The sequence below is a fragment of the Helianthus annuus genome, chromosome 11, assembly GCF_002127325.2.
Source record: "Helianthus annuus cultivar XRQ/B chromosome 11, HanXRQr2.0-SUNRISE, whole genome shotgun sequence".
In the NCBI taxonomy this organism is placed as follows: domain Eukaryota; kingdom Viridiplantae; phylum Streptophyta; class Magnoliopsida; order Asterales; family Asteraceae; genus Helianthus; species Helianthus annuus.
Window position 1 is genome coordinate 302,869 of NC_035443.2, and position 24,659 is coordinate 327,527.

At 37.8% G+C, this 24,659-nt stretch overlaps 3 protein-coding genes across 3 annotated transcripts; all 3 read right to left on the minus strand.

Moving 5' to 3' along the window:
* Positions 1–1,662: 1,662 nt before the first annotated feature.
* On the minus strand, positions 1,663–4,509 carry LOC110889058 (amino acid permease 4). The gene is made up of 4 exons (XM_022136555.2): positions 3,330–4,509; positions 3,157–3,250; positions 2,852–3,066; positions 1,663–2,551 (listed from the first exon to the last, which is right to left on the minus strand). Exons 1-4 carry the CDS (start codon positions 3,667–3,669, stop codon positions 1,758–1,760), a joined length of 1,443 nt encoding a protein of 480 aa, XP_021992247.1. The 5' UTR covers positions 3,670–4,509; the 3' UTR covers positions 1,663–1,757.
* A 294-nt stretch (positions 4,510–4,803) lies between these two features.
* Positions 4,804–7,862, minus strand: LOC110889060 (light-harvesting complex-like protein OHP2, chloroplastic). Its single transcript, XM_022136557.2, has 2 exons — positions 7,319–7,862; positions 4,804–5,055 (listed from the first exon to the last, which is right to left on the minus strand). Exons 1-2 carry the CDS (start codon positions 7,708–7,710, stop codon positions 4,941–4,943), a joined length of 507 nt encoding a protein of 168 aa, XP_021992249.1. The 5' UTR covers positions 7,711–7,862; the 3' UTR covers positions 4,804–4,940.
* A 1,653-nt stretch (positions 7,863–9,515) lies between these two features.
* LOC110889059 lies at positions 9,516–12,843 on the minus strand. The gene is made up of 3 exons (XM_022136556.2): positions 12,435–12,843; positions 10,194–10,274; positions 9,516–10,066 (listed from the first exon to the last, which is right to left on the minus strand). The coding sequence occupies exons 1-3, from the start codon at positions 12,591–12,593 to the stop codon at positions 9,797–9,799; spliced, it is 510 nt and encodes a 169-aa protein (XP_021992248.1). The 5' UTR covers positions 12,594–12,843; the 3' UTR covers positions 9,516–9,796.
* Positions 12,844–24,659: the final 11,816 nt, after the last annotated feature.

A 24,659-nucleotide genomic window follows, 5' to 3' on the forward strand; every position in this document is an offset into this window, starting at 1 on the left:
TTGGTGACCTTCAGTGGCGTTTGGCATCTTTGCCGATGCGTTTGGGTGGTTTGGGCCTCCTCTCAGCTCGGGAGGTTGGAGTTTATGCTTTTGTGGCGTCTAGAGCTCAGTCGTATGTATTGCAAGACCATATCCTTCGGAACAGTGGAGTTGTTAAGCTTGATGTAGACTACCAACAGGCCCTTGAGTACTTAAGTGTCTCTCTTCCAGACTTTGATATTGGCAGTTTCTCTAATATGGACACCGCCCCCCCCCCCCCCCAAAGCCACAAAAAACTTTGGCGAATGCTCTATTTGACAAAATCGCTCAGAGTCTAGGAGAAACATTTGATCTGTCTCAACGCCAGAAGGCGGTGATTGAGTGCTTGAAAGGCCCCCATGCGCAAGACTTTTTAACTGTTATCCCGATCGAGGGGCTAGGGCAATGCATGTCGGCTGTTGAGTATAGGGCTATCCTCAAATACCGGCTGATGATCCCTATGTATCCAGAAGATGAAACATGCCCAATCTGCCGTAAAGCCTGTATGGATAAATACGGGGAGCATGCTGTTCATTGTAAGGAGCTCCCTGGTTTCAAATATCGGCATGACTGGGTGAGAGATGTTTTGGGGGACATCTTGAGGAGGGCGGGGATTTCTGCGAAGAAGGAGGCCCCTGTGAATTTCCTTACAGACCCCATGGAAGGGAGATCTACACTGAGACCAGCGGATCTGCTCGTCTTTGGCTGGGCAGGAGGGAAACATGCTTGTGTGGATCTCACAGGAGTCTCCCCCTTAGCTGGTTTAAGGGAAAGCGGGTTTGTAGCAGGACAAGCTATAAGGAAAGCAGAATCAAAAAAGGTGGATAAACACGCTAAAGCATGTGCTGATAACCAACATGTATTTGTCCCCTTCGCCTTCGACACCTTTGGCTCCCTAGCTCCAGAAGCTATCCGTTTGTTGACTAGGGTCCACAAGGTTGTCCATAACAGTTGCTCATCAACAGGGGGGCAGGGGTTTGTCTTTAATAGGCTAGGGTTTGCTATTCAGAAAGGGATAGCGGCGCAGCTTGTTGCTCGCTTACCTGCGCTATTGATGTAAAGTAATCAAATTTGAATGAGTTAGAAAAAAAAAAAAAAAAAAAAAAAAAAAAAAAAAAAAAAAAAAAAAAAAAGTGAAGATTCAGACTGAAAGTTGTATAGAAGGTAACAACTATGTGGCCAACTTTCTGATCAAGATCAGCAAATCCTGCAAACCCATGGTTGGTTGGTTGCATCTGTATACATATATCAACAAATGTCAATTTACTTTATTCACCTTTCTTTATAAGTAATAATATATGAATATGTCTTCCTCCCTTTTTTATTTTATTCCATGAGTGAGTTGCGTAGGATTGATCCCTTAGAAGTAGTATGTGAATATTTGTTCTTTTTCCTCTTCCTCTATCCCATAGGTAAGGGTTGCCGGGGCGGTGCGTGATAGAATTCTATCACTAGTGAACCACCCCCTCCCCTAATATATACCATTATAGTTTTGTGGAGGTATCTCTAGTCTAGGAAAATAAATGAATAATTAGTTTAATTACATTGCAAATTAATTCAATTATATTTATTTTATAAATCAATGAAGCCACCATTACACCAAGTTTATTTACTTCCAATTCATGAATACAAAGTACCTAGAAATTAAGTAAAATGACAACAAATTTAACCCTTAGAATGAACAAAATTACTGTAAATAGGAATGCATACATGATGACTTAAATTAACCAACAGTCAGTTCAGTGCATTGTCTTGAAGGGTTTATAGACTTGGAGATCTTTAATCACTCCAGCCACTGATCCCGCAGCCGCACAAACCGAAATTACAAGGCACGCTACACTCAACGTTTCTAGACAAATCCATTTCCTACTCCACTTGGGTACCTTCTTTTGAGCAATATACATTTCTATCGGGAAATAAACAGTTAGCGGCCAGAACCCGATCGCTCCAAGGATCCCAACCACATCTTCAAAGAACGGCATCAGCATAGCAACCAGGGTGGTCATACACACGAACATGCTTCTCCATACCAATCTAAACATATTCACTTTGTAACCCACAACCGGAACATGTAGTTCCTCTGTGATGAATTTGCTTTCCGGGAAATACTCTGAAGCGGTACCCTCAACAAATGCGAATATGGGCTGTGCAAACACTTGGTATGCACCAACAAGGTGGACTATGATGGCAACATTTGCTATGTCAACCAGCCAAAAGGGGTCGTAGAACCCAAACCCGGTTAGAAGGTTTCCTGGAGCATGGTCTCCGAAAGCAGCATAACCGAAACAGCCACAAAGCATATAGAAAACAGACGTCGTTATCACGCTTATCAAAGTCGCCTTCTTCATCGTTCCCTGCTCCGTCTCCGGTGGCGGCGGGGCTTTGATCGTGTCTTCGATTTCAATGAGGACATTAGAGTAAGCGTAGGCAAATGCAATGGCCCCAAATGCTTGGAAACTCCTCCATATTTTTTGTGTTTGAGTCACTTCTCCAACACTTATACCAGTTAAGCTCCCCTTGATTTTACCATTTTCTGTTCAACATAAATATTGTGTTTCACAGTTTTGTAACTCTAACTAAAGTGTTCTTATATATTTTTGTTACATAAATAGATTGAATCATCGAAAATGAGTATCACCGATGGACATATACCTACTCCTGAAACTCGAGTCAGTTATATATATTTTTTTTATAAAAGATTTGCCAAAGTCCGGGTTCTGTTGGTTTCAGTAGGAACTCAATGCCTACAGTTTTATCCACTTCACCAACAGACCCGTCCGTCAGTGATACTCATTGGTACGTAACTAAATTACTTGCGTTGGAAGAAAAATACCCGCAAATTTAGCGATCCCGAGACCAAGACCAATGGCGGAGTAAGTGAAGGACATGACGGCGGCCACTATCGACAGCCATGAAATCTCGTGGAAATCCGGGATTTGAGAGAGGAAGATCTGCACAGCCCCAAACAGTACCATAAATGGAGTCCCCGATACTCCACAGCGACTATCATGTCCTTTCTCATGAAAACAACTTGATCTTTTTATAGCCCTTCAATTCATTTTACAGTATAAACTTTCTTAATTTATATTAACAACATATCAACGGTTATTTTATATATATAGCTAGCTAGCTACTCACATCATGCTAATGGAGGCAGCAATGGTGTACCCAATTGTAGTTCCAGCAAGATTAAAATACTGAATGAACCCACAAATCTTAAATTTAAACCCACCTGAAAAATTAAGATTAAAACTTCGAAATAGCATACCAAGATTGGATGTATGTACCAATTGTTTAATTATGTAGCATACCAAGATTGGATTTGACGGCTTCCGTGTAGGTATAGTTTCGTTTACCAGTCACAGGGTCACGATAACATGAGGCGAGCAGGCAAGAACAGTAGTAAGTTACAAAGGAAAAAAGAAAAAGAACAGTGGGTCCGGCGATCCAACCCAGCTGAGCCGTGGCCCATGCCAATGCCAGGACGCCAGAGCCTATGACCGCGGTGATAATATGCGCGCTAGCAGTCCAAAGAGTCCCTGTTCTTTTTAGACGGCCATCGTCGTCGAAGAACTTGGACTGAGAAGACAAGTCCCCGGAAATTTCAAAGCCTTGTTGGTAGTTTGGTGCATTATCTTCATCCATTTTCATAACGGATTAAATTTGATTGATGAATGTGTTTGAGTTCAATCTGTTTAGTGAAATGGCAGTGAAGGAATATATATATATACATATGGTGAGGTAGGCGTGAAAGACCAAGATAAGATACATGCAAAATGGAGCATAATAAATTTGCCAAAATACTAGATTTTGAAATTTAGTGATAAGTTTTTATTTACGGTATTTCACAAGTTTTAGTTTCATATAGTAAAAAACATATGATTATTTTTATTTTTATTTTGTTTTTGTGATTATTTTATTATTATTTTGAATTAAGTTACTAATTAGTTTCTCTAATACATACACATTACTTGTTAGTAGCATATGCCATATAGAGAAAATCGTCCAAGTTTAAATCCGAACAAATGAGCAGTTTAAAGTTATTGGCGTAAAGAATTAACATTTGTCGTTAAAAAATCTTAACTTATCCTTTGTTTCTTTAACTAATAACTATTTAATTAAACCCAAGTTAAATATTTTATCTTTTACTTTATTTTATATATACATACATACACATACTCCATAAGTCATCATCTTATTCTCTTATTTCATTTTCACCTCATAGATTTTTCTATTTAAATAAAAAAAAAAGAATCATTTTATTACTTACCATAAGACTATAAAATTCAAATAGTTATGTGAATAAAGAAAAGGTATTGATGAATACATGTTAAAAGTTGGAATATGAGGGAAGAGGAATCTCATTGGCAAGTCAGTCAAATGACAAACGCCCAACAACTTCATTTATTTGCTCAGACATAAATATAAATAAGAGTTAATTGCCCGGATGGTCCCTGTGGTTTCACGTTTTTTCACGTTTAGTCCTCACCTTTTGAAAATAGCAGGTATGCTCCCTATGGTTTGTTATTTTGTTACCCGGATAGTCCCCCGAGTAGATGTCAGTTAGTTTGGAAATAACAGGTATGCTCCCTATGGTTTGTCATTTTGTTACTCGGATAGTCCCCTGAGTAAATGTCAGGGGACTATCTGAGTAACAAAATGACAAACCATAGGGAGCATACCTGCTATTTTCGAAAGGTGAGGACTAAACGTGAAAAAAACGCGAAACCACAGGGACCATCCGGGCAATTAACTCTATAAATAAATAAATAATTCCAAGGCAAATTTGTATGAATAACACGTATATATTCCTTATCAAGTGTGAAATGAAAAAAATGAAAGTTTGAATACATACATACATATGTGTTTGAATTTTACAAGAGGAAATTAATTAATTAATTAATATAAACATGAGTGACTGATCATTCCAAATCTAGAATACCGAAATTGGATAGTAGAATCTTGACTTGATCCACAAAGTCTGATCCTGTTGCATACTCTGTTAACATTCCCACAGCAAACCCGAACATTGCCCATCTACTCCATCCAACAAATCACATAATCATCAATATTATTATCATTATTGCATTCATTAAAGTCAACAACAGAGGCATGTAAAGGCAGCAGTGAGAGGATTAAGGAGACAACTCTATGTATGTTACTTGTCCCAGAAAGAACATAACAAAAAAAAGTATCATATCATGGCGTGTTCATGCTATACAAGAATAATTACTTGAAGTTTCTTTGTATAAGAAACCACTGCAGAGGCTGATGTAGTACATATATTTAATACAAAATCATATTATAATTTATAGCTTAAAAGTTAAAACAAATGGTTTGATGTATAAGTTAACATAGGGCATCAGTTAATTTAATATTCATTATAGTAACTAAATGTATATGTTTGTTTATGTGGATGATATCGTTCTGAACCTCACATAGATGAGGCGCTTCATTCTCTAGGGTGGAATTTGCCCAAAAAGATCTTCATCCGCTCTACTTCGTTTTGGGCATCGAGCCTCATCCATCCAATATTGCAATGTCTCAACAATGTCAATTATATTCTTGATATGTGTTGCGCCAAGTCGCCAACCTCTCAGATGCCAAGCAACCCTCATCTTCGAACTATATGTCTGCTAGTCTCGCTCAATTTGACACTCTATTCTCTTATTCAACAAAGTGTCGGTGCAATGGTACTCTTCTGAATCTAACTATCACTCATTTGGACCTTACGTTTGCAGTAAACAAGGTCTCTGATTCACGCATCAGCCTTGTGAGTTGTGACGAGTGCTTGGGTTAGCAGAATGCTTTCTTCGATCTCAGAAAGACAGAAACATATCATCACATGACCTTTTCATCTGACAGGTATATATCGTATCCATTGATGCTTTCGTATGTGTGTTCTCGTTCGAAGTGGGCAACATTCCACTAGTCTACAGGTGGTTATGCCATTTCCCTTGGCATGAATCTCGCCACGTGCACTTCTTGCAAAACAATGCAGTTGGTCTCTACTCCGAGAGTTAGGAGATACTAACTAATATCAAAGACATGGATCTGGTTGCTGAACTCCAATAGCAACCAAAAACATAGAAGAAAGAGGTGGTAATCAAGCTTAACTGGGCTCGACTACCGCAAGCACAACCAAAGTCGTATGTTGGGTAAGAACTGAATAAAGGCTGGGTTCGGCAGCTTTGCATCAGGGGTTTTGGGAAGCACTATTTAAGGCGAAAAGGAGATGGAAAAGAGTGTTGTTGGCTGCAGAGTGAAGGCACAACAAGAAAAAAATGATTCAAGAAATTCAAATTCTTTTGTCATTCAGATGTTTGAGATATCAAAATGGAGATTAAGGAATGGAAAATGTTCAATTCTATGGTTTTCATAGTTTGGCTAAATTATTCCTCATGGGACTATGGTTTGTTTAACTTCATTGTATGTCAAAGTATTCGACACTCAAGAAGTTGAGTGTTCATTAAATTGTGACATATGAGCTCTTATTATTCTTGTGTTATTGTAAATGATTGAGAAGCCCAACTATCATTTATAACACCACATTGACCCCATCAAGTAGCCCATTAGTCAAAGCCCAACAAGTAAATGATTGGAATGTTCAGACACGGGTTATAAACACAAGGATAGGATAGGATAGGAGAGAATAGGATTATGAATGATTTGTTCTGGTTTCCCATCTCGTTTTCTCTATATTTCCCATCTTCTTCTTAATGTCAACTATCTTAGGTTTATCTTGTCGATTAGTGAATATTATATCACTTCACGTATGACGTATCTCGGTAGTATCTAGAGTTGGACTTGTTTTGGCGTACATAGAAGTTTAATTCTTTAGTGAGTTTTTTTTTTTTAATCTTATATTTTAGTGTTTAAAAAAATTACATGTTAGCATATTTCTATAATAAACATGAAGGTTTGGGGTAGCGGCTCCTCCACTTTTGTGAGCTAAACAAACACCTTGCTTTGTAAAACGACCAAAAGAATATGAACAACCCCACTGTTAGTGTAAGCTATGAGAACAGCAACCAGCTAGCTGTTGATTTATTATTCGGATATAAACCACATTTAGGAATCTGTATGTAACTGGCCAATTCGTTTATGCCAGCCCATTCAATCAAACAAATTGAATGTAGTCAGTAGTATTGATATGTTACTTTTAGGTGTGAACTTAAGTATTTATTAATTTGTTACTCTTCTTCTAATCTAGAGCAAACTAAAAAAATTAAATAAAAGCATACATGTAAGTAAAATTCAGATAATAAAAAGGAGGGAGGAGAAAAAGAAAACAAATTACCTGCCATTAGAAATTTCATTTTTGGCAATAAAGCCAAAGAAAGGGCCTTGATTAGCCTCTTCCAGCTTCTTCTGCTTGAAATACTCCTGAAGCTCTTTCGCCCTCTGCCTCTGATACTCCATCGTCACGGTACTTTCCGTCGCTGCCTTCGCCGCCGGCGGAGGTGGTGGTGGTGGTGGTGGAGTTGGTGACGGAGACGGGGAGGGGGACGGTGGAACGGAGGAAGGCCTTACAGGTGGAGTGGCAATGGAAGGTCTTCGTAAGGGTCCATCAGCTTGAGCGGCGCTGCGTATGGTAAGTATGGTAGGCTTGGTTGCAGAGAATCGAACGGTTGATGATGCTGATGATGATGGGGTGGGGATTGGGATGTACTGGATTGAAGCCAGTGACATTTTTGCAAGATAATTTTATGGTAGTCGTGAAATGGGAAGAAGGAAGGTGTATGTAGTTGGATCACAGGCGGGCGTTTGCGGTTCTAAAATTGACAAGTCTCTCTTGATAAAACTCTTATCCAAAAAAAAGTCAATAATATTCCTTTTATCCCAACAATTCGATGTTTTTTAATTAATTTATGATTGATTTTCCTCTCGTTCTTCAAATTTGAAAAAAAAAATTACATACGCAGTTACGTTTTATTTTATTCTTTTCAAACACTTTCGTTGCAAACAGAATTATGTTCAAAATAAAGCATTTTTTAGCATTGGCTACATCAAATATCACATTATTTATTTTTATCGATTTCGTCGCTTTTTCCTATTTCGTGTTTTTGCACTACCGGTACCAAACTGATATTGTACATCGGTCAGTTTATGCTTTTACTCATTCTCAGCATCGATGTTGTACCTCCGTAATCGGAATGAAGTTTGGTTTGTGTTTTTACTCATTTTCGGTGTGTGCTCATAAGAACTAGAAATTCAACTTCGATTACTGGAAGAAACGATTACATAAGTAGCCAAATTCGAGATAGGCTTGATCTCCGATTACAATGTTTAGAACCCTAATTTTTATAACATAAACATCGACAATGGAAATTAACCTAAAACATCCTACTTAACTAAGAAAATAAGGGAGCAGTTATGGCTAGTGGTGCACAAAAAACCCGAACCCGGACCCGGACCCGAAAAAAAAACCCGGAACCGGGTATTATAAAACCCGGATTTTTTATACCCGAACCCGACCCTACCCGTAAGGTAGGGACCGGGTATGCATATTTGATCTAAAACCCGAACCCGGAACCGGGTTTTTTTATACCCGGTTTATACCCGAAACCCGGTTTTATAAATACCCAGAACCGGTTTTTAAAAAAACCCGATTTTGATGTAATCTTGTTTAATTATGTATGCATTAAGACTTCTAGTTCTTATAATTTAACAAAATTATGTATGCACTTTGATGTAATCTTGTTTAATTATTAGGTTTCTAATGATATTTGCCACCGCTACTTAATTATTTAGTATATTTCATTACAAGTGAAAACAAATATGCCAATATATGTTGGCCCTTCTATTTTCTTTGTTTGTTTAATATCATTATTAGTTTTTGTATTTAATAAATTGTGCCTCTGTTTATAAAGTTCAAGAATAACCACATGAAGAACTATAAATTGTGCCTCTGTTTATAAATTGTGCCTCTGTTTATCAATAGATTTGATGTCTATGTGTGAGAGTTATGTTTGATACATTTTATAAGCATAGTTCCGGTCGGGTTTTTTTAATACCCGGTGCGGGTTTTTTCCCAACCCGATGCATACCCGAACCCTACCCGATGAATACCCGAACCGGACCCGAACCCGGAAATAGGGTATTATAATACCCGGGTTTTATAAAACCCGACCCGAACCCTACCCGAACCCGGGTATATAGGGTATACATTTTTGGTAGAGAACCCGGACCCGGACCCGACCCGGTTTTTAAAAAAACCCGATTTTGTAAAACCCGATCCTACCCGAACCCGATCCTACCCGAAACGCGGTTTTTAAAAAAACCCGATTTGTGCACCACTAGTTATGGCCACTACCCCTGACTTTGTGGCCCACAATATTATAGCTAACTGGGCTTGGGTCAAATAATGGGTTCCTAATCTGAAGTGGAACTGGGCCTGGATTTGTATCACTTGCATTGCAGATAACTAAGGTAGTGGGAGAGATATACATGTGTCTGTGCATGCATGCGCGCACAGGATTGTGCAACTTTTGTAATGATTGAAATAAAACATATCATAACGTAGGTAAAATCAGTTTACATGTAACATAAACATAAGCGATCCACACAAGTCTATGAGAATAGCATACCATAAGAAAAAGAAAAGAAAAAACCACTACGTCTACTTCTTTCATCCAACCCAACCTTACCTTCATCCACGGTCCAATTTCTTCAGCCAACCCTTCCAACTTTTCCGGTTTCCCATATCACCACCACCAATGCGATCGCAACATTCTAGATAGATAGTCTTGACAGCTGAATGAATATTGACAAATTTTCAATGAGTAGATTCATTATCTGCATGCATGTCCATTGAAGAGTCAATGGAATCTCGATTCTGATGAGATATATGATAGTTTTGAAGGCTTCGACGAACTGGGCTTGATAAAGCATTTGAGAAAATGTAGTTCCTTGGTTGTTGATCAGCGATAGGAACACTAGACGGGCCAGAATTTGTAAACGGGTTTGCGCTTGTGGCTTGATTATGCTGCTGGTGAAAATTTCTTGGAGTCATTGATGGCTCTTCCACATAAGATTCCAACTCGGCCTGCAAACAAATGTACATGATAACTGATTCTGCTTAGCCAGAAAAGCTAGTTGATCAATGTCATCAAGCACGATATATATGAACAAGTACAGCTAATAACTAGTAGAAAAAGCATTCAAATGCGAACCTGGATATATGCAAGTATGTCATCAGAGGTCACTCTCATTCCTTCCCCTTGTTGTTTGGAAATCCATTGGTAGAGCTTTTCCTGCACAAGACATTAGTCTAACTTAAATGATATATAATTATACAATTATTGAAAATGGTAGAAATTTCAAAATTACTAAGTCAATAATTATAGTTAAGTTACAAATCAAAAAGATCAAAACAGATTTTACTAAACATCAATATTATCTTCAACCCAAAAGATAAATTGCTTAGACTGACTTGGTATATAATTTCGTACGAGACTTTCAAGCAGTTAGATATCCAAATTCCAAAATAACCTCCTTTAATAAGACAGCTAAGAAAACTTGTGAACCAAATAAATGTCACAAGTATTCTGTAATGATTGTTGACTTGGTTTTAAAAAACGCGAGGCGCCCCAAAATCCCAAGCTGAGGCAACGCACATCTTTATATATATATTTCTATACGTCTCATCAGAGGCGGACTTATAGTATTATTAGGGATAGCACGGGCTACCCCTCAACCTCGTCTCCGTAGTGTAAAAATACCCCTTAACTCCATTTCCGTAGTGTAAAAATACTCCTCAACTCCGTTTCCATTATATAAAGGATACCCCTATCCTTAAAAAAATTAGGATACCCCTAACTTTTTGGGCTAGTTCCGCCACTGCGTCTCATAGGTTATTACGATCACCTACCCAAAATTTAGCTATAAATAACCTTTGTATATAATTTAATAAATAAATATTAAGTAGCATATTGCACAGCCTAGAAACTATATGTACAGCATCCTGATGCACAAAATCTTCCCCGTACGAAAAACGTGCCTCATGCCGCTTTTCCATGCGCTTTCTCTGCCTCAGGTGCACTTTTTGTACAGCCTGCGCCTTACGTAGTCAGAAGCGAGAGAGCCTGCGTCTGAGGTCACCTCATGCTCGCTTTTTAAAAACACGATAGTGGATACACACATAGGTATGTTTGAATTGATGAATTAACAAAAAAATTAAAAAAAAAATGGATTTTAATAGAACAAATAAAATAAGGAACACATTTTGGCACAAAGGAATTGCTAAACTAAGCAGTGATAACTTTACAAGTTACAGCTTAATAAACATATACTAAAATCTTTATAAATACATAAAGGAATATAGATCAAATCAGTGAAAATAAGCAAATGTATTTAACATAAACCATATAGCAAAGTAAATCCATCTGTGAGACTGTGACTGAGTTGTAAGTCTGCAACTCACAGCTGTAAATGAGCATAAATCTCATCATTTGTCACTCGACTTTCAAGCCACAGCCAAACAGCAAAGTAAATTAGAGTAAATAAGAATAATAAAAAATGAAATATATCATTCAGCCAAAATTTCAACGAAATCTTTCGCACAGATAATTGAACATATTCGAATTCAACATATTGCGCTCAATATTGCATAACTATCAAAAAATTGAAGCCACTTGGTTCAACAACCGAAAGCTAAGCCACCAATTCCTACAACATTGTTCAGTCTGTCAGTAGAACGGAGAAAAGGAAAGGCAAGGTTAAGGGCGATCAAACACTAAAGCGGACTATAAGAAAGAGCAACAGAAGCAGGATCCATCAGCGACGCAAAGTCCGACAAAGGCCAACCTGAACAGTTGATCAACAATTGGTTGCACCGCCGGTGAGATATCTGAAGCCTAAGGTACATGAGAGGGAGAAAATGGGACGGATTTCTGAAAATAGGGATAGAGGAAAGCTTTGTCCTCGTAACGAGTAGTTTTTGCTACGAACCAGGCATGTTTGTTCGTTTATTCTACTTGGCCTACATAGTTATGAGTCTTCTATCAAAAAAAGTGTTCATTATTAATCAATCCTCGCTCACAAAGAGTGACAAAACTAAGAACCATCCTGATGACTTTGTCACCTTCCTACATTTAGTCAACATTATCCAAAGAATGGCTTTTTAAATATATATTAAACCTTAACTCAATTCATTGTTACATGGAGACCATCTAAATAATTTATTATCAACATTACTACTACATACACAACACATCAAGGAAGGTCACTTAACAACAACATTACCATTACCAATGTTTAAACAATTCTAAGTAAGACGACCACAGTAAACATGAAAACAAGTAACAATAATTAATAGATAAATTTCAACAGGTTAAAAGCAAAATTCATGAGAGAAATAAAAAAGCTAGGGTTAGGGTTAGGGTTTAATAATAATAATAATAGGAGATGACTACCAAACCATGGCGTTCACCGGAGAGAAAAGAAAGCTTCTGGTGGCTCATGGCCTGAGAATAGAGTTGAGAGAGAGAGTTAGCGGCGCTGCAAAAGGTGGAGTGCATCGTCCGATCCACTTCGTCTAGGCTTGTAGCCAATGATTTCCTCTTCTTCGCCATAATAATATTATAACTGTTGTTCAAGACCTAAAATAATTGTAAAAACCCTAATAATTTATGTCTTCAATGAATCGGAGGTTTCGTATGGATTTCATGTAACTTATGAATAAGTTATACGAATCGGCGATGAAAGATAGATGACAAAACCTATCTATCTATCTATACGTATCCTCTTTGTGTGTTCCACGCGTTCTTCTTCGTGAAGAAGAAGAAGAAAGGCCCAATATTTTTAAACATCAATCAAACAAAAGGCAGGGGATAACTTGATAATACGTAATGAGACGGCTTTCCCTAGTCTCAATTAGGTTGAAGTATGCGACAAGTAACGAAACGCGTAAGAGATTTGTTTTATATATAACTTGAGTGTGTAATTGGGATATATATGTGTGGGGCTTTATATATATGTATGTACATATATGTGTGTGAGTGGGGAAGAATGACAACGCCATGAAAATGGTCGCGGGGTGGAGGAATTTTCAGCACATGGCGCCTCTCGTAATGATGTTCAAGGGCGCCATGGAGCTTTATATTGAGAGATAACGCTATGTAGCGCTCCACTACAGGTGGACTTATAAAAGGTTTTGGGATCTTGGGGTGGCATTAGACTTTGGTACCAATAAGTACTGAGTTTGATTCTCACAAAGGAGTTTCCCTATACTTATTGGGTTTCCTCCTAAATTGGTGTATATGCATTATGGCTAGTGTAGTGGAGATCGATATAATCAAGTGGTTCTACTGATTGCACAATAATACTTCAGTAATCCAAATTTGCAGTTCAAAGAAAAAGTTTTCATAAGCCTGCCCTTTAGTGTATTTCTATTGGATAACTATTATTAATCAATTACATTTTGCTAATTTTGTATTATGAAAATTGTTCAAATTCGAATAACTAACTCGAATATAACCCTTGATTTCACTCAAAATTTAATCAGAATGGGTCATACGTCTTCGCCTGTTTAAGAACTAGTTTAGACCCCGTGTTTACATAAATTTAATTTTATATATTAAGCAATACAGTTATATCTTTAAACTACATCGTATATTGCACAACTTAAAAAATTATAATGTAATTGATTAACACATACGGTCGTCAAGATATGTATTTAAATGATAAATTCGATGTACTATTTACTTATTAAAATTTTAATTTGTTTTTTTATTTATTAGGAAAATTGGCATTTAATAAACCAACCTTTAACCAGTTGATAAATAATAATTCAACCTACAGAATTGGTATATAATAATCCTACCTATCAACATGTTGGTACTCAATGAACTTCTGTTAATTTTTTTAACTGAAGTTAGTTTTTAAGTTTTATTTATTACACAAACAGTCCCTGTAGTTATAAGTTACTAGTTTTAAGTTTTATTTATTACACAAACAGTCCCTGTAGTTATAAAAAAATCATAAAAATCCTAAAAAATCAAAAAAATTCTAAAAAATCATAAAAATTCTAAAAAAATCAAAAAAATCTTAAAAATATAAAAAAAATTATAAAAAATCAAAAAAAATCTAAAAAATCATACAAATTCTAAAAAATTCTAAAAAATCATAACACTCTAAAAAATCTAAAAAACATAAAAATTCTAAAAAATAAAAAAAATCATAAAAATTCTAAAAGACTTGTGAACCCTAATCCCCTAAACAACACAGCTTCATCTTCTTCTACCACAGCCCCATCTTCTTCTCCTCTCTGCTCCTCCCCTCTCCTCCACACGCCGCCCTCCTCCACATCCGAACCACCATAGCCCCGCCACCCTCCTCCACATCTGAACCACCACATCGCCGCCGCCCGCCTCCACAATCGAAACTCCAGATCGCCACCGCCCTCCTCTTCTCCTCCTCAGCCGAACCAGCACAGAGACACCATATTTCTCCTCCACAGACGCCATCATCTCCTCCGCTCCTCCACAACTCGTCGGCGGTGATAATGGTGCGGTTCTGGTTAGCTACGATTCAGGTCCGGTTTGTTGCAAATTTGATTTGGGTTTACTTGGTTTCGGGTCTAGTCAGGCTTGGTTCGAATCCAGGTCCTAGTCGGGTCAGTTTGGTCACGTAGTCGTATCGGTTCCGGGTCAGTTGGAACATTATTCGTTTAAAACTTCAGTTTATTTCAAAAATCTGAATCTGGTTTGGGTTTGTTTGTTTAAGTTTCATTTTAGTTTTGTATAAATCGTATATAAATCGTATAGATATTTTGCTTGATTGATTGTTGCGTTTTGAATATTATATCGACAACTTGTGTTGTCGGGGTCGTCCAAAAACAGAGGAAACTCTGCCCGTTTTTTTATTTTTTAGAATTTTTATGTTTTTTAGATTTTTTTTGATTTTTTAGAGTTTTATGATTTTTTAGAATTTTTTAGAATTTTTATGATTTTTTAGATTTTTTTTTATTTTTTATGGTTTTTATGATTTTTTTTTTTGATTTTTTATAATTTTTTTTTTATTTTTTAAGATTTTTTTTTTGATATTTTTAAAATTTTTATGATTTTTTAGAATTTTTTTGATTTTTTAGGATTTTTATGATTTTTTTACAACTACAGGGACTGTTTGTGTAATAAATAAAACTTAAAACTAGTAACTTATAACTACAGGGACTGTTTGTGTAATAAATAAAACTTAAAAACTAACTTCAGTTAAAAAAAATTAACAGAAGTTCATTGAGTACCAACATGTTGATAGGTAGGATTATTATATACCAATTCTGTAGGTTGGATTATTATTTACCAACTGGTTAAAGGTTGGTTTATTAAATACCAATTTTCCTATTTATTATTAGGTTAGATGTATGTGTATTACACGTGGTAGAACCAATGAAATATTAGATAGTTATTAGTAAGCGGAAAAGATATAATAAATAAATAAATAAATAAGAGAGATCCATGAAGTTTGTGAATTAATATAATTTTCTTATTTATGTATCCTGTTTAATATTAAATAATAATAATAATCGTATTTAAAAATAACTTAACTAAATCTAATTTAAATGCAAATAAAAGTTTATATATTTGCCTAGTTCTACAAAGAAAAAAAAAAGAAAACTTATTCGGTTATTCAATTATTCTTGGAACCATATAAGAAATTTAATTAAAATATGAAATTGTACTTTGTTCTTCGTTTATGTAATAGAAACCAACACATTTTCCAAGGTTACATTCAAAGTTTGATAAAAAAAAAAGTTATTATTATTATCTAACTTATATTTAGTTAAACTATTGTTTAATAAGATTTTTTTTTAAATAAGATAAGGAGATTATTAATTCAAAATTTGATTAAAAAAATAGTTATTATCCTTATCTAAATTATATTTAGTTAAGTTTAATTGATAAAAAATAATTATTATCCTCATCTAAATTATATTTAGTTATGTTTATTTATTTAGTTCAGTTTATTGTTTAGAAAAAATAAATTGAAAAATAAGATAAGAACGCACCAGAGATTGACACATTGACACGTGTCAAAAAAAATATTTTTATTTATTAGTATAGAAAGAAACTAATTTCGGGTGTAAATAGATTAAATTAGTTATACGTTTTGGGTTTTCATTAAATTATAGAAAAAAAGTATAATTCAAGAAATAAGGACAAAAATATATAATATACAACGAAAGTAATCTAATGAGAGTGATAGGGTTACATGCTTGCTTAGAACATATTTCATCAAAACATATAACAAAAATTTAGGTGGTGTTTGTTTTTTAGAAAAAGTACTTCACAACCTCTTTTGTCTTCTCCACACAGACCACGCGCAGACGTAGAGGTCTGCAGCTTGTTTGTTTTTTGGAAGAGGTTTCATTAAAAAACCTCTTCCCCACCACTTCCTCGTGCAGGCAAGGCCCAACATCTTCATTCCTCTTCTCCAATCATTCCTCTTTCAAAACACTGAACCCTAGCACCCATCTCCTCCTCCAGCGCACCTCACCTCCTCCGCCACCCCTTCCACCTCCGCCACCCCCTCCACCTTCGTCGCCCTCCTTCTCTAGCCGACACCCACCTCTGTCGCCCTCCTTCTCCAGCCGACACCCACCTATGTTGCCCCTCCACTCTAGCCGACACCCACCTCCGCCGCCCCTCCACTCCAGCTGACACCTCCTCCAACATCTTCTCCACCACTCAAAGGTTGTATGCTTTGAAGAAAGGTATGTATTGTGTCCTATAATTCCACTCCTTTTTTGCAGTTCCTTACATTGAGGCAGATGAGGGTAGCCTAGGGTTTTGAGGGAAGTATGATCATGAAATAATTTTTTTCAGAATTTAGTTGGGGTGTTTATTTGGGCCAAAATGTAAGACCCAGCTTATAAAACCAGATTTATATACATAAAAACCTTGCATTAGATGTCAAAATATTGACTTAACAAAAACTTTCATCATTTTAATCCATCTAAGCACCACAAACTTGTACAATCTTTACAAAATCATAACCAAGACATTAACTACAATTGTTTACATGGTTTTTAAAACAAAAGGTTATGTGCGGAAGCGTTTGCTAGAGTGTTCGGTTCGAGTTAACTAGCTTGATCTTCATCCTTCACTTGGTACCTGAAAGCTATCATGTTTAACAAGCATTAGTAGTGTTAACCATGGAAGTCACGACATTGGATTAGATTCGAAAACTTATTCAAAACGAGGAATAAAGTTCATCAAACAGGGCTTCACCGTAATTTACGGTGTCACCGTAAATTACGGTGGCTCCTGAACATTTGGGGGTCTACCGTAACACAGTAGAGATCCACCGTAACAGAGTTGCAGGTCACCGTAAATTACGGTACCACCGTAATTTACGGTAGACTCTGCACATAACTCCCTTGTTAAATATGCAGGATTCTTGCTGATTCTTTATGTTACAAGACAGCATAGTTTCACATAAATCAATAGACGGCTGGGCTAGTTTTTCATGTTTGTATTTCGGTCATCACATTCCTCAATTACAACTTAATTGGGCATGTAACGGGAGTTAACATTCACTCTAAATTGCAAGATTTCTATTTAATCTTTCATACTACAATCATGCATTCTAACCAAAACGTAGCATCTATAATAAGAACAAGGTTTAAGAGTTTATCTATGGTATTCACTACACGGCCTATGCTTCAAATGATATTCGCACAATACATTAAGTCATGCTTCGTGTTTATTTCCAGAACTTGTTTGACCCGTTTAGGTGCTGAAATTAGACACCTTACGGATGCTCAATTTTCATGCTTATGACTTGTTTTAAGGCAATAGCCGATTTCATGATATAATGGAAATTCTTGGTACTCATGCTTTCCTTTCTTTCAAGCAACGCATAAAGCTAATAATAATTATAATGTGATGAAACAATAAAATTTCATACCTTTTAGAGCGCGTCTTTTCCTCGTGAACTCCCTCCGGCTTGTCCGCTAGATGAACCGGACTCCTTGCCTAGAAAATTCAGTTTTCATAACATGTTTAGAACTCCTTTTTATGACCATAATCACATAATCATGGACCATTATCAAATCTGCGTTTTTATTCAAAATTCACATTTAATTTCCCACTTAGGCATTTCTACAAACACCTAGCGGGTCGAATTTTCCCACCTTCATAAACAAGTTCATGACTTTATGATTTGCCATCAAATATCACTATAATAGAAATTTTTGCATACATTTAGCATCAATATCACTGGAATTACTTCTTATAATGGACTTTATACTAGGATTACACTCGAAATCCCAATATTCATCATCAACATACAAAACCCATAACTTAACATCTATGGATTCATGGAATTTTCCTGAATTAGGGCATGATTTCACATATAGTTGTCTAGGTTTTAATCCTAGACACTATATCATCTTTAATCTAACTAATTACTATCATGCATCAACAAAATTTCAGATTTGCTAGATTCATGAGAATTTCAAGTAGTGAATTCTCACAAAATTTTACATACCTCTTAACCCTCTCGCGATGAGGAACACGATTCTAAGCTCGGATTTTGTTTTGGTTAGGATTTGAGCCTTCAATTTGCAAGAAATGGTGATGTTAGGGTTTTGGAACAATGGGGGTCGCCCCTTGCCTTGCTTCTGTCGACCAGACACACTAATTTGGTGTGTTTGGTTTAATTTTGTTACAATTAACAATTTAACTTTTGATTCTTGGCAAGATTAGTCCCTTAATTGCCATTTCTTTTTAAATACAAGAGTTTTAACTAAGTGTAAGTTATTTTCAAGACTTGTAAACTTTAACTAGGTTAAAGTTTCTACATGTTTATTTCTTGTTTATGAAATCCTTATATTCTTATATAAAGATTTATATTTTCGGGGTGTTACAAGTCCACCCCCCTTAAAAAGGGTTTCGTCCCCGAAACCGAATTATGTACCAAATAATGTCGGGTGTAGACGTCGCATTTCCTCTTCGGATTCCCATGTAGTGTCTGACCCTTTTCTGTGCTCCCACTTGACCTTGACTTGGGTTATCACTTTGTTCCTCAAACTTTTCTCCTTACGATCTAAAATCGCAATTGGTTTTACTGCATAGTTGAGGCTGTTATCCACTTCGATATCGTCGTAGTGGATATGAGCAGTTTCGTCGGCCAAACATTTTCGAAGATGTGATACGTGGAAAGTGCTATGAATTCCACTCAACTCTTCGGGTAATTCAAGTCGATAAGCTACCTTACCAACCCGTTCAATGATCCTAAATGGCCCAATGAATCTCGGGCTTAATTTTCCCCTTTTTCGGAATCTAATAATACCCTTCCATGGGGAAACCTTTAGCATGACCATATCGCCAACCTGAAACTCGATTGGCCTATTTCTTTTGTCTGCGTATGCTTTTTGTCGGTCTTGAGCCGCTTTCAAATGTGTCCGAACTATATCAATTTTCGCATTTGTAGCTCGGATTACATCAGTTGGTGCTAGCCCTCGCGGGCCCACCTCTCCCCAACATACCGGAGTCCGACACTTTCTGCCATATAATAGCTCATACGGGGCCATTTTAATGCTCGCGTGATAGCTATTATTATATGCGAATTCGACCAAGGGTAAATGGACATCCCAGCTACCCCCAAAGTCGATAATGCAAGCCCGTAGCATATCCCCCAATGTTTGTATTGTTCTTTCGCTCTGCCCATCCGTTTGTGGATGATAAGCAGTGCTAAGGAACAATTTAGTTCCCATCTGTTCTTGGAATTCACGCCAGAATTTCGAGGTGAACCGAGTATCTCTGTCTGATACAATGGATATCGGTACCCCATGCCTTGCTATGATTTCATTGGTGTATACCTCCGACATTTTCTCAGATGTATAAGTTTCACGAATCGGAATAAAGTGGGCGCTTTTAGTTAACCTATCCACGATCACCCAAATAGCATCAAAACCACGACTTGTTTTAGGTAGTTTAGTCAATAGGTCCATCGTGATTTGCTCCCATTTCCAAACCGGAATTTCTAACGGTTGGAGTTTACCATACGGCTTTTGGTGTTCCGCCTTGACTTGCAGGCATGTCAAGCATTTTTCCACATATTTCACAGTGTCTCGCTTCATTCCGGGCCACCAATAGTTTTGCTTCAAGTCATGATACATTTTGGTCGCCCCCGGGTGAATGGAATAACGGGATTTATGAGCTTCATCTAGCAGAAGCTTCTTAACACCACATGTGTTAGGAACCCAGATTCTATTAAAACGAGTTCTTAGGCCGTGACTGCCTACTTCAAGATCTTTAACTTGACCAATTATTCTTTCCTTTTTCCAGTTTTCCGTCTTTACAGCTTCATCTTGTGCTTCTCGAATTCGTTCTAGTAAACTTGAAGTCACAACTAGTTGCATTGATCGTACCCGTATCGGGGCATAATCTGTTTTGCGACTCAGCGCATCGGCAACTACATTGGCCTTACCGGGGTGGTAATGTATTTCGCAGTCATAGTCCTTGACGGTTTCTAACCACCGCCTTTGCCGCATGTTTAATTCCTTCTGATCGAAGAAATATTTCAAGCTTTTATGGTCGGTAAAGATTGTAAACTTTACTCCGTACAAGTAATGTCTCCATATCTTTAAGGCAAACACCACCGCCGCCAATTCTAAGTCGTGAACCGGATATTTATTTTCATGAATCTTCAATTGCCTCGAGGCGTAGGCGATAACCTTACCTCGTTGCATTAACACACATTCGAGCCCCAATTGAGAAGCGTCCGAGTAAACCACCATGTCTTCAGTCCCTTCCGGTAAGGTCAGTACCGGAGCGTGGGTCAACTTTTCCTTGAGTGTTTGGAAAGCTTCCTATTGTTTAATGCCCCACACAAACTTTTCCTCCTTACGAGTTAGTTTGGTCAAGGGTAAGGCGATTATGGAGAAATCCTGTATGAATCTCCGATAATATCCCGCAAGCCCTAGAAAGCTTCGGATTTCCGAGGGATTTCTTGGAGGGTTCCATTTCGTCACAGCTTCTATCTTTGACGGATCTACTAGTACTCCATCAGCACTAATAAGATGCCCAAGAAACTGTACTTCTCGTAACCAGAAAGCACACTTCGCGAATTTTGCATACAGCTTCTCTCGTCTAAGTGTGTCTAATATTTCCCGCAAATGACACACGTGCTCGGCTTCACTCTTTGAATATACCAGAATGTCGTCGATAAATACAATTACCGACTTATCTAGCATGGGTTTGCAAACCCGGTTCATGAGGTCCATGAAAGCCGCGGACGCATTGGTCAATCCGAAAGGCATTACAAGGAATTCATAATGCCCGTACCTCGTACGGAAAGCCGTTTTGGGTACGTCCTCCTCCTTGACTTTCAATTGGTGATAACCGGATCGGAGATCAATTTTGGAAAACCAACTTGCTCCTTGCAGTTGGTCGAATAAATCGTCAATTCTTGGAAGTGGGTATCGATTCTTCACCGTGAGTTTGTTTAACTCCCGGTAATCGATACACATGCGCATACTGCCATCTTTCTTTTTCACGAATAAGACTGGTGCGCCCCACGGTGACACACTCGGTCGGATAAATCCCTTGTCAAGAAATTCCTGGATTTGAGACATCAATTCTTGTAACTCCGACGGTGCAAGTCGGTATGGCGCCTTGGCCACGGGTTTCGCGCCCGGAATCAACTCGATTCCGAACTCTACCTCCCGTTCTGGCGGTATCCCCGGTAGTTCTTCCGGAAACACGTCTTCATAATCTCGCACGACTGGTACATCCCCAATTTTGAGGAGTTCCTTTTCCGTTTCGCTCGCATATACCATAAAGGCCTTGCATCCATGTTTCATGAGTTTGCGAGCTTCTAGCATTGAGCATATCACCGGGTTACCTCCCTTTTCTCCATATATTGTAACTTGCTTTCCGCTAGGGGAAGTTAGTTTTATTTCCTTTCGGAAACAAACCACTTTTGCGTGGTAACGGGATAGCCAATCCATTCCCACTACCACTTGGAATTCTCCCATCGACATCGGGATCAAGTCTATTGCATATTCCTCGTCATCAATATTCATCGTGCAGTTTTGACATACATCACAAACAATAAAGCTTTTATTATTACCTATCTCTACCTCTAAAGGCATAGGTAATTTTGTTAGAACAAAGGAGGGGTGTCGAATAAATCCATATGAAACAAAGGATTTATTCGCACCGGTATCAAATAACACACGTGCGGGAATTGAATTTATAGTGAATATACCTGAGACCACGTCAGGTTCGACCTTTGCTTCAGCAGCGGTTAATTGAAAGGATCTTGCTTTGGCTTTTGCGGCTTCACCTTTTGAGTCTTGCCCTTCTTTCTTTCCCGCCAATTCTGGGCACTCCGATCTTTTATGACCCGTTCGGTAACAGTTGTAACAAACGGTCACTTTTTCCGGGCATGATATAGCCATATGTCCCGTTTTTCGACATATAGGACAAGGCTTATCTTTGAAGCGACATTCACCCTTATGATTCTTGCCGCAGATTTTGCAACTTGGTGTACCGCCCTTTGCATCTGATTTCTTTGACGTTTTATTCGTTCTTGCTTTCTTGGTAGGGCTTGGATTTATATCCTGTGCCCTTCGTTCACCCCGCTCTATACTCTTCTTCAACTCAATCTCCCTTTCCCGAGCAGCATTGACAATCTCGGTAAGGGTCTCATACTTTGAAGGGGTTATGAACTCCCTGTATTCGGCGCTCAGCATATTATGGTAGTAATAGACTTTTTGTTCTTCGTTCGTGATCAGATCGTCACAGAACTTCATTTTGTCCATAAACACCCCCGTGATCTTGTCTATGGATTCACCCTTATGTCTGAGTTGCATGAACTCTTCTTTGATCTTGTTTATAACCGCTTTGGGGCTATGGTGTTGATGTGCGTGAAGTGTGTTATATTTTTAGATATATATTTAAGCCCTTTTTACACTTTTAGCCAAGTTTTAAATTTATAAAACACGATATTTACTAACACTAAACACACATATGGGCAAGTGCACCCATCGTGGACGTAGTATAGTGTTGGTAAGATACCGAGGTCGTCCAAGGACACAAGAGCTTTTAATACCGGTTTATCCTCAACGTCTAATCAAATCAAAAAGTTAGAAAAATGTTTTAAACTAAGAAAAATAAAAACTAACTAAATGCTGAAAAAGAAAATAAAATAAAAACAGATAGACAAGATGAATCACTTGGATCCGACACGTGTATTAGTATAACCTTTGATTATTTTCGCACTTTTGCACTTGTTTAAGAGATTATCTTAGTTATTGTAGTAGGCCCCTCTTTTGAAGGCGACGTTACCCTCAACCCAGTAGTTTGAGTCAGCAAGGATACAATCCTAAAGGGTCGGATTATTGAAAGATAATGAATTAAGTTATTAATGCAAATTATGGTAGGCCCCGCTTTTGGCGGTGACGTTACCCTCGGCTAAGTAGTCTGAGTCAGCAGGGATACAGTCCTAAATAGCCGGGTTATAGTATTAATAGTAGTTAGCTTATGAGGGGGTCAAAGAGTTTGGATCCCCGCCATCCAATACCTATGGGCATTGAAGGAGATCCTACTAAATTTGACCCAGGTCCCAAGCAGGACCTCTAAACGCTGAACAAGGGCAAGACCTTTACCAAACCGTTCCCTTAACCCCCGACCAGGTAGCCAACATACCTCCATATAGACCGTGGAGATATGAATGGTGAAAATCTTTTATTTTATATAGACAGTAAAATAATGCCAAGACACCACGGACAAACGATAAGGAAAGATCACCTTCAACATAAGTAACTAGTTATTAAAGTCATTAATACAAAACCAAATAAAAAGTGCAAAAGATTAAAAATAAAAAGTATTATACTAAACACTTGTCTTCACCAAGTGATGTAAGAGACTTAGGCAAACATGGCCTTGATTGTCAAGAACTCTTACGATCAATCTTGGATCCCGAGACGACTCACACACTCTATGATGGACAATGGATGATGGTGGTGGATGATGGTGTTATGGTGGTGGTGGGTGGTGGATGAAGTGTGAGAGAGGTGGTGTGCCAAGGGATGAGAGAGAATGAAGCCAAGCTCCTCTATTTATAGGCTGAACAGAACGCTGGACACGGCCCCGTGTCCGCTGGACACGGCCCCGTGCCCGTCTGACATTCTCTCTCTTCATTAATTGTAATTGCGAATTACAATTAATGCGCCTGCTGTACTTTCAACACGCCCCCGTGTCCGCTGGGCACGGCCCCGTGGTGAGCAATGGAAGCTTCTACTGGTTTGTCTTTTCTGCTGCTTCCTGGGCACGCCCCCGTGTTCACTGGACACGGGGCGTGTTCAGGCTCTGTTCTCTTCTCTTTGTCTTGGGAGGTGCCGTTGAGGGTCCGGGCAGTTTACTTTTGTCCCTTTTCTTGTATTTATGGTAGAATTAGTGGTCTTTTTGCTTCTTTTGTGATTTTGAGCTCATTTCATCCTGAAAATACAAAAGGAAGACAAAAACACTCTTTTTCCAACATTAGTACTTAAAAAGGGTTAGTTTTATGCCTTAAATGATGTGTTTTATATGTTGCATTTTACACACATCAAATACCCCCACACTTGAACTTTTGCTTGTCCTCAAGCAAAACTCTTTTAATGTGGCTTACACTCCCAAATGGAATAG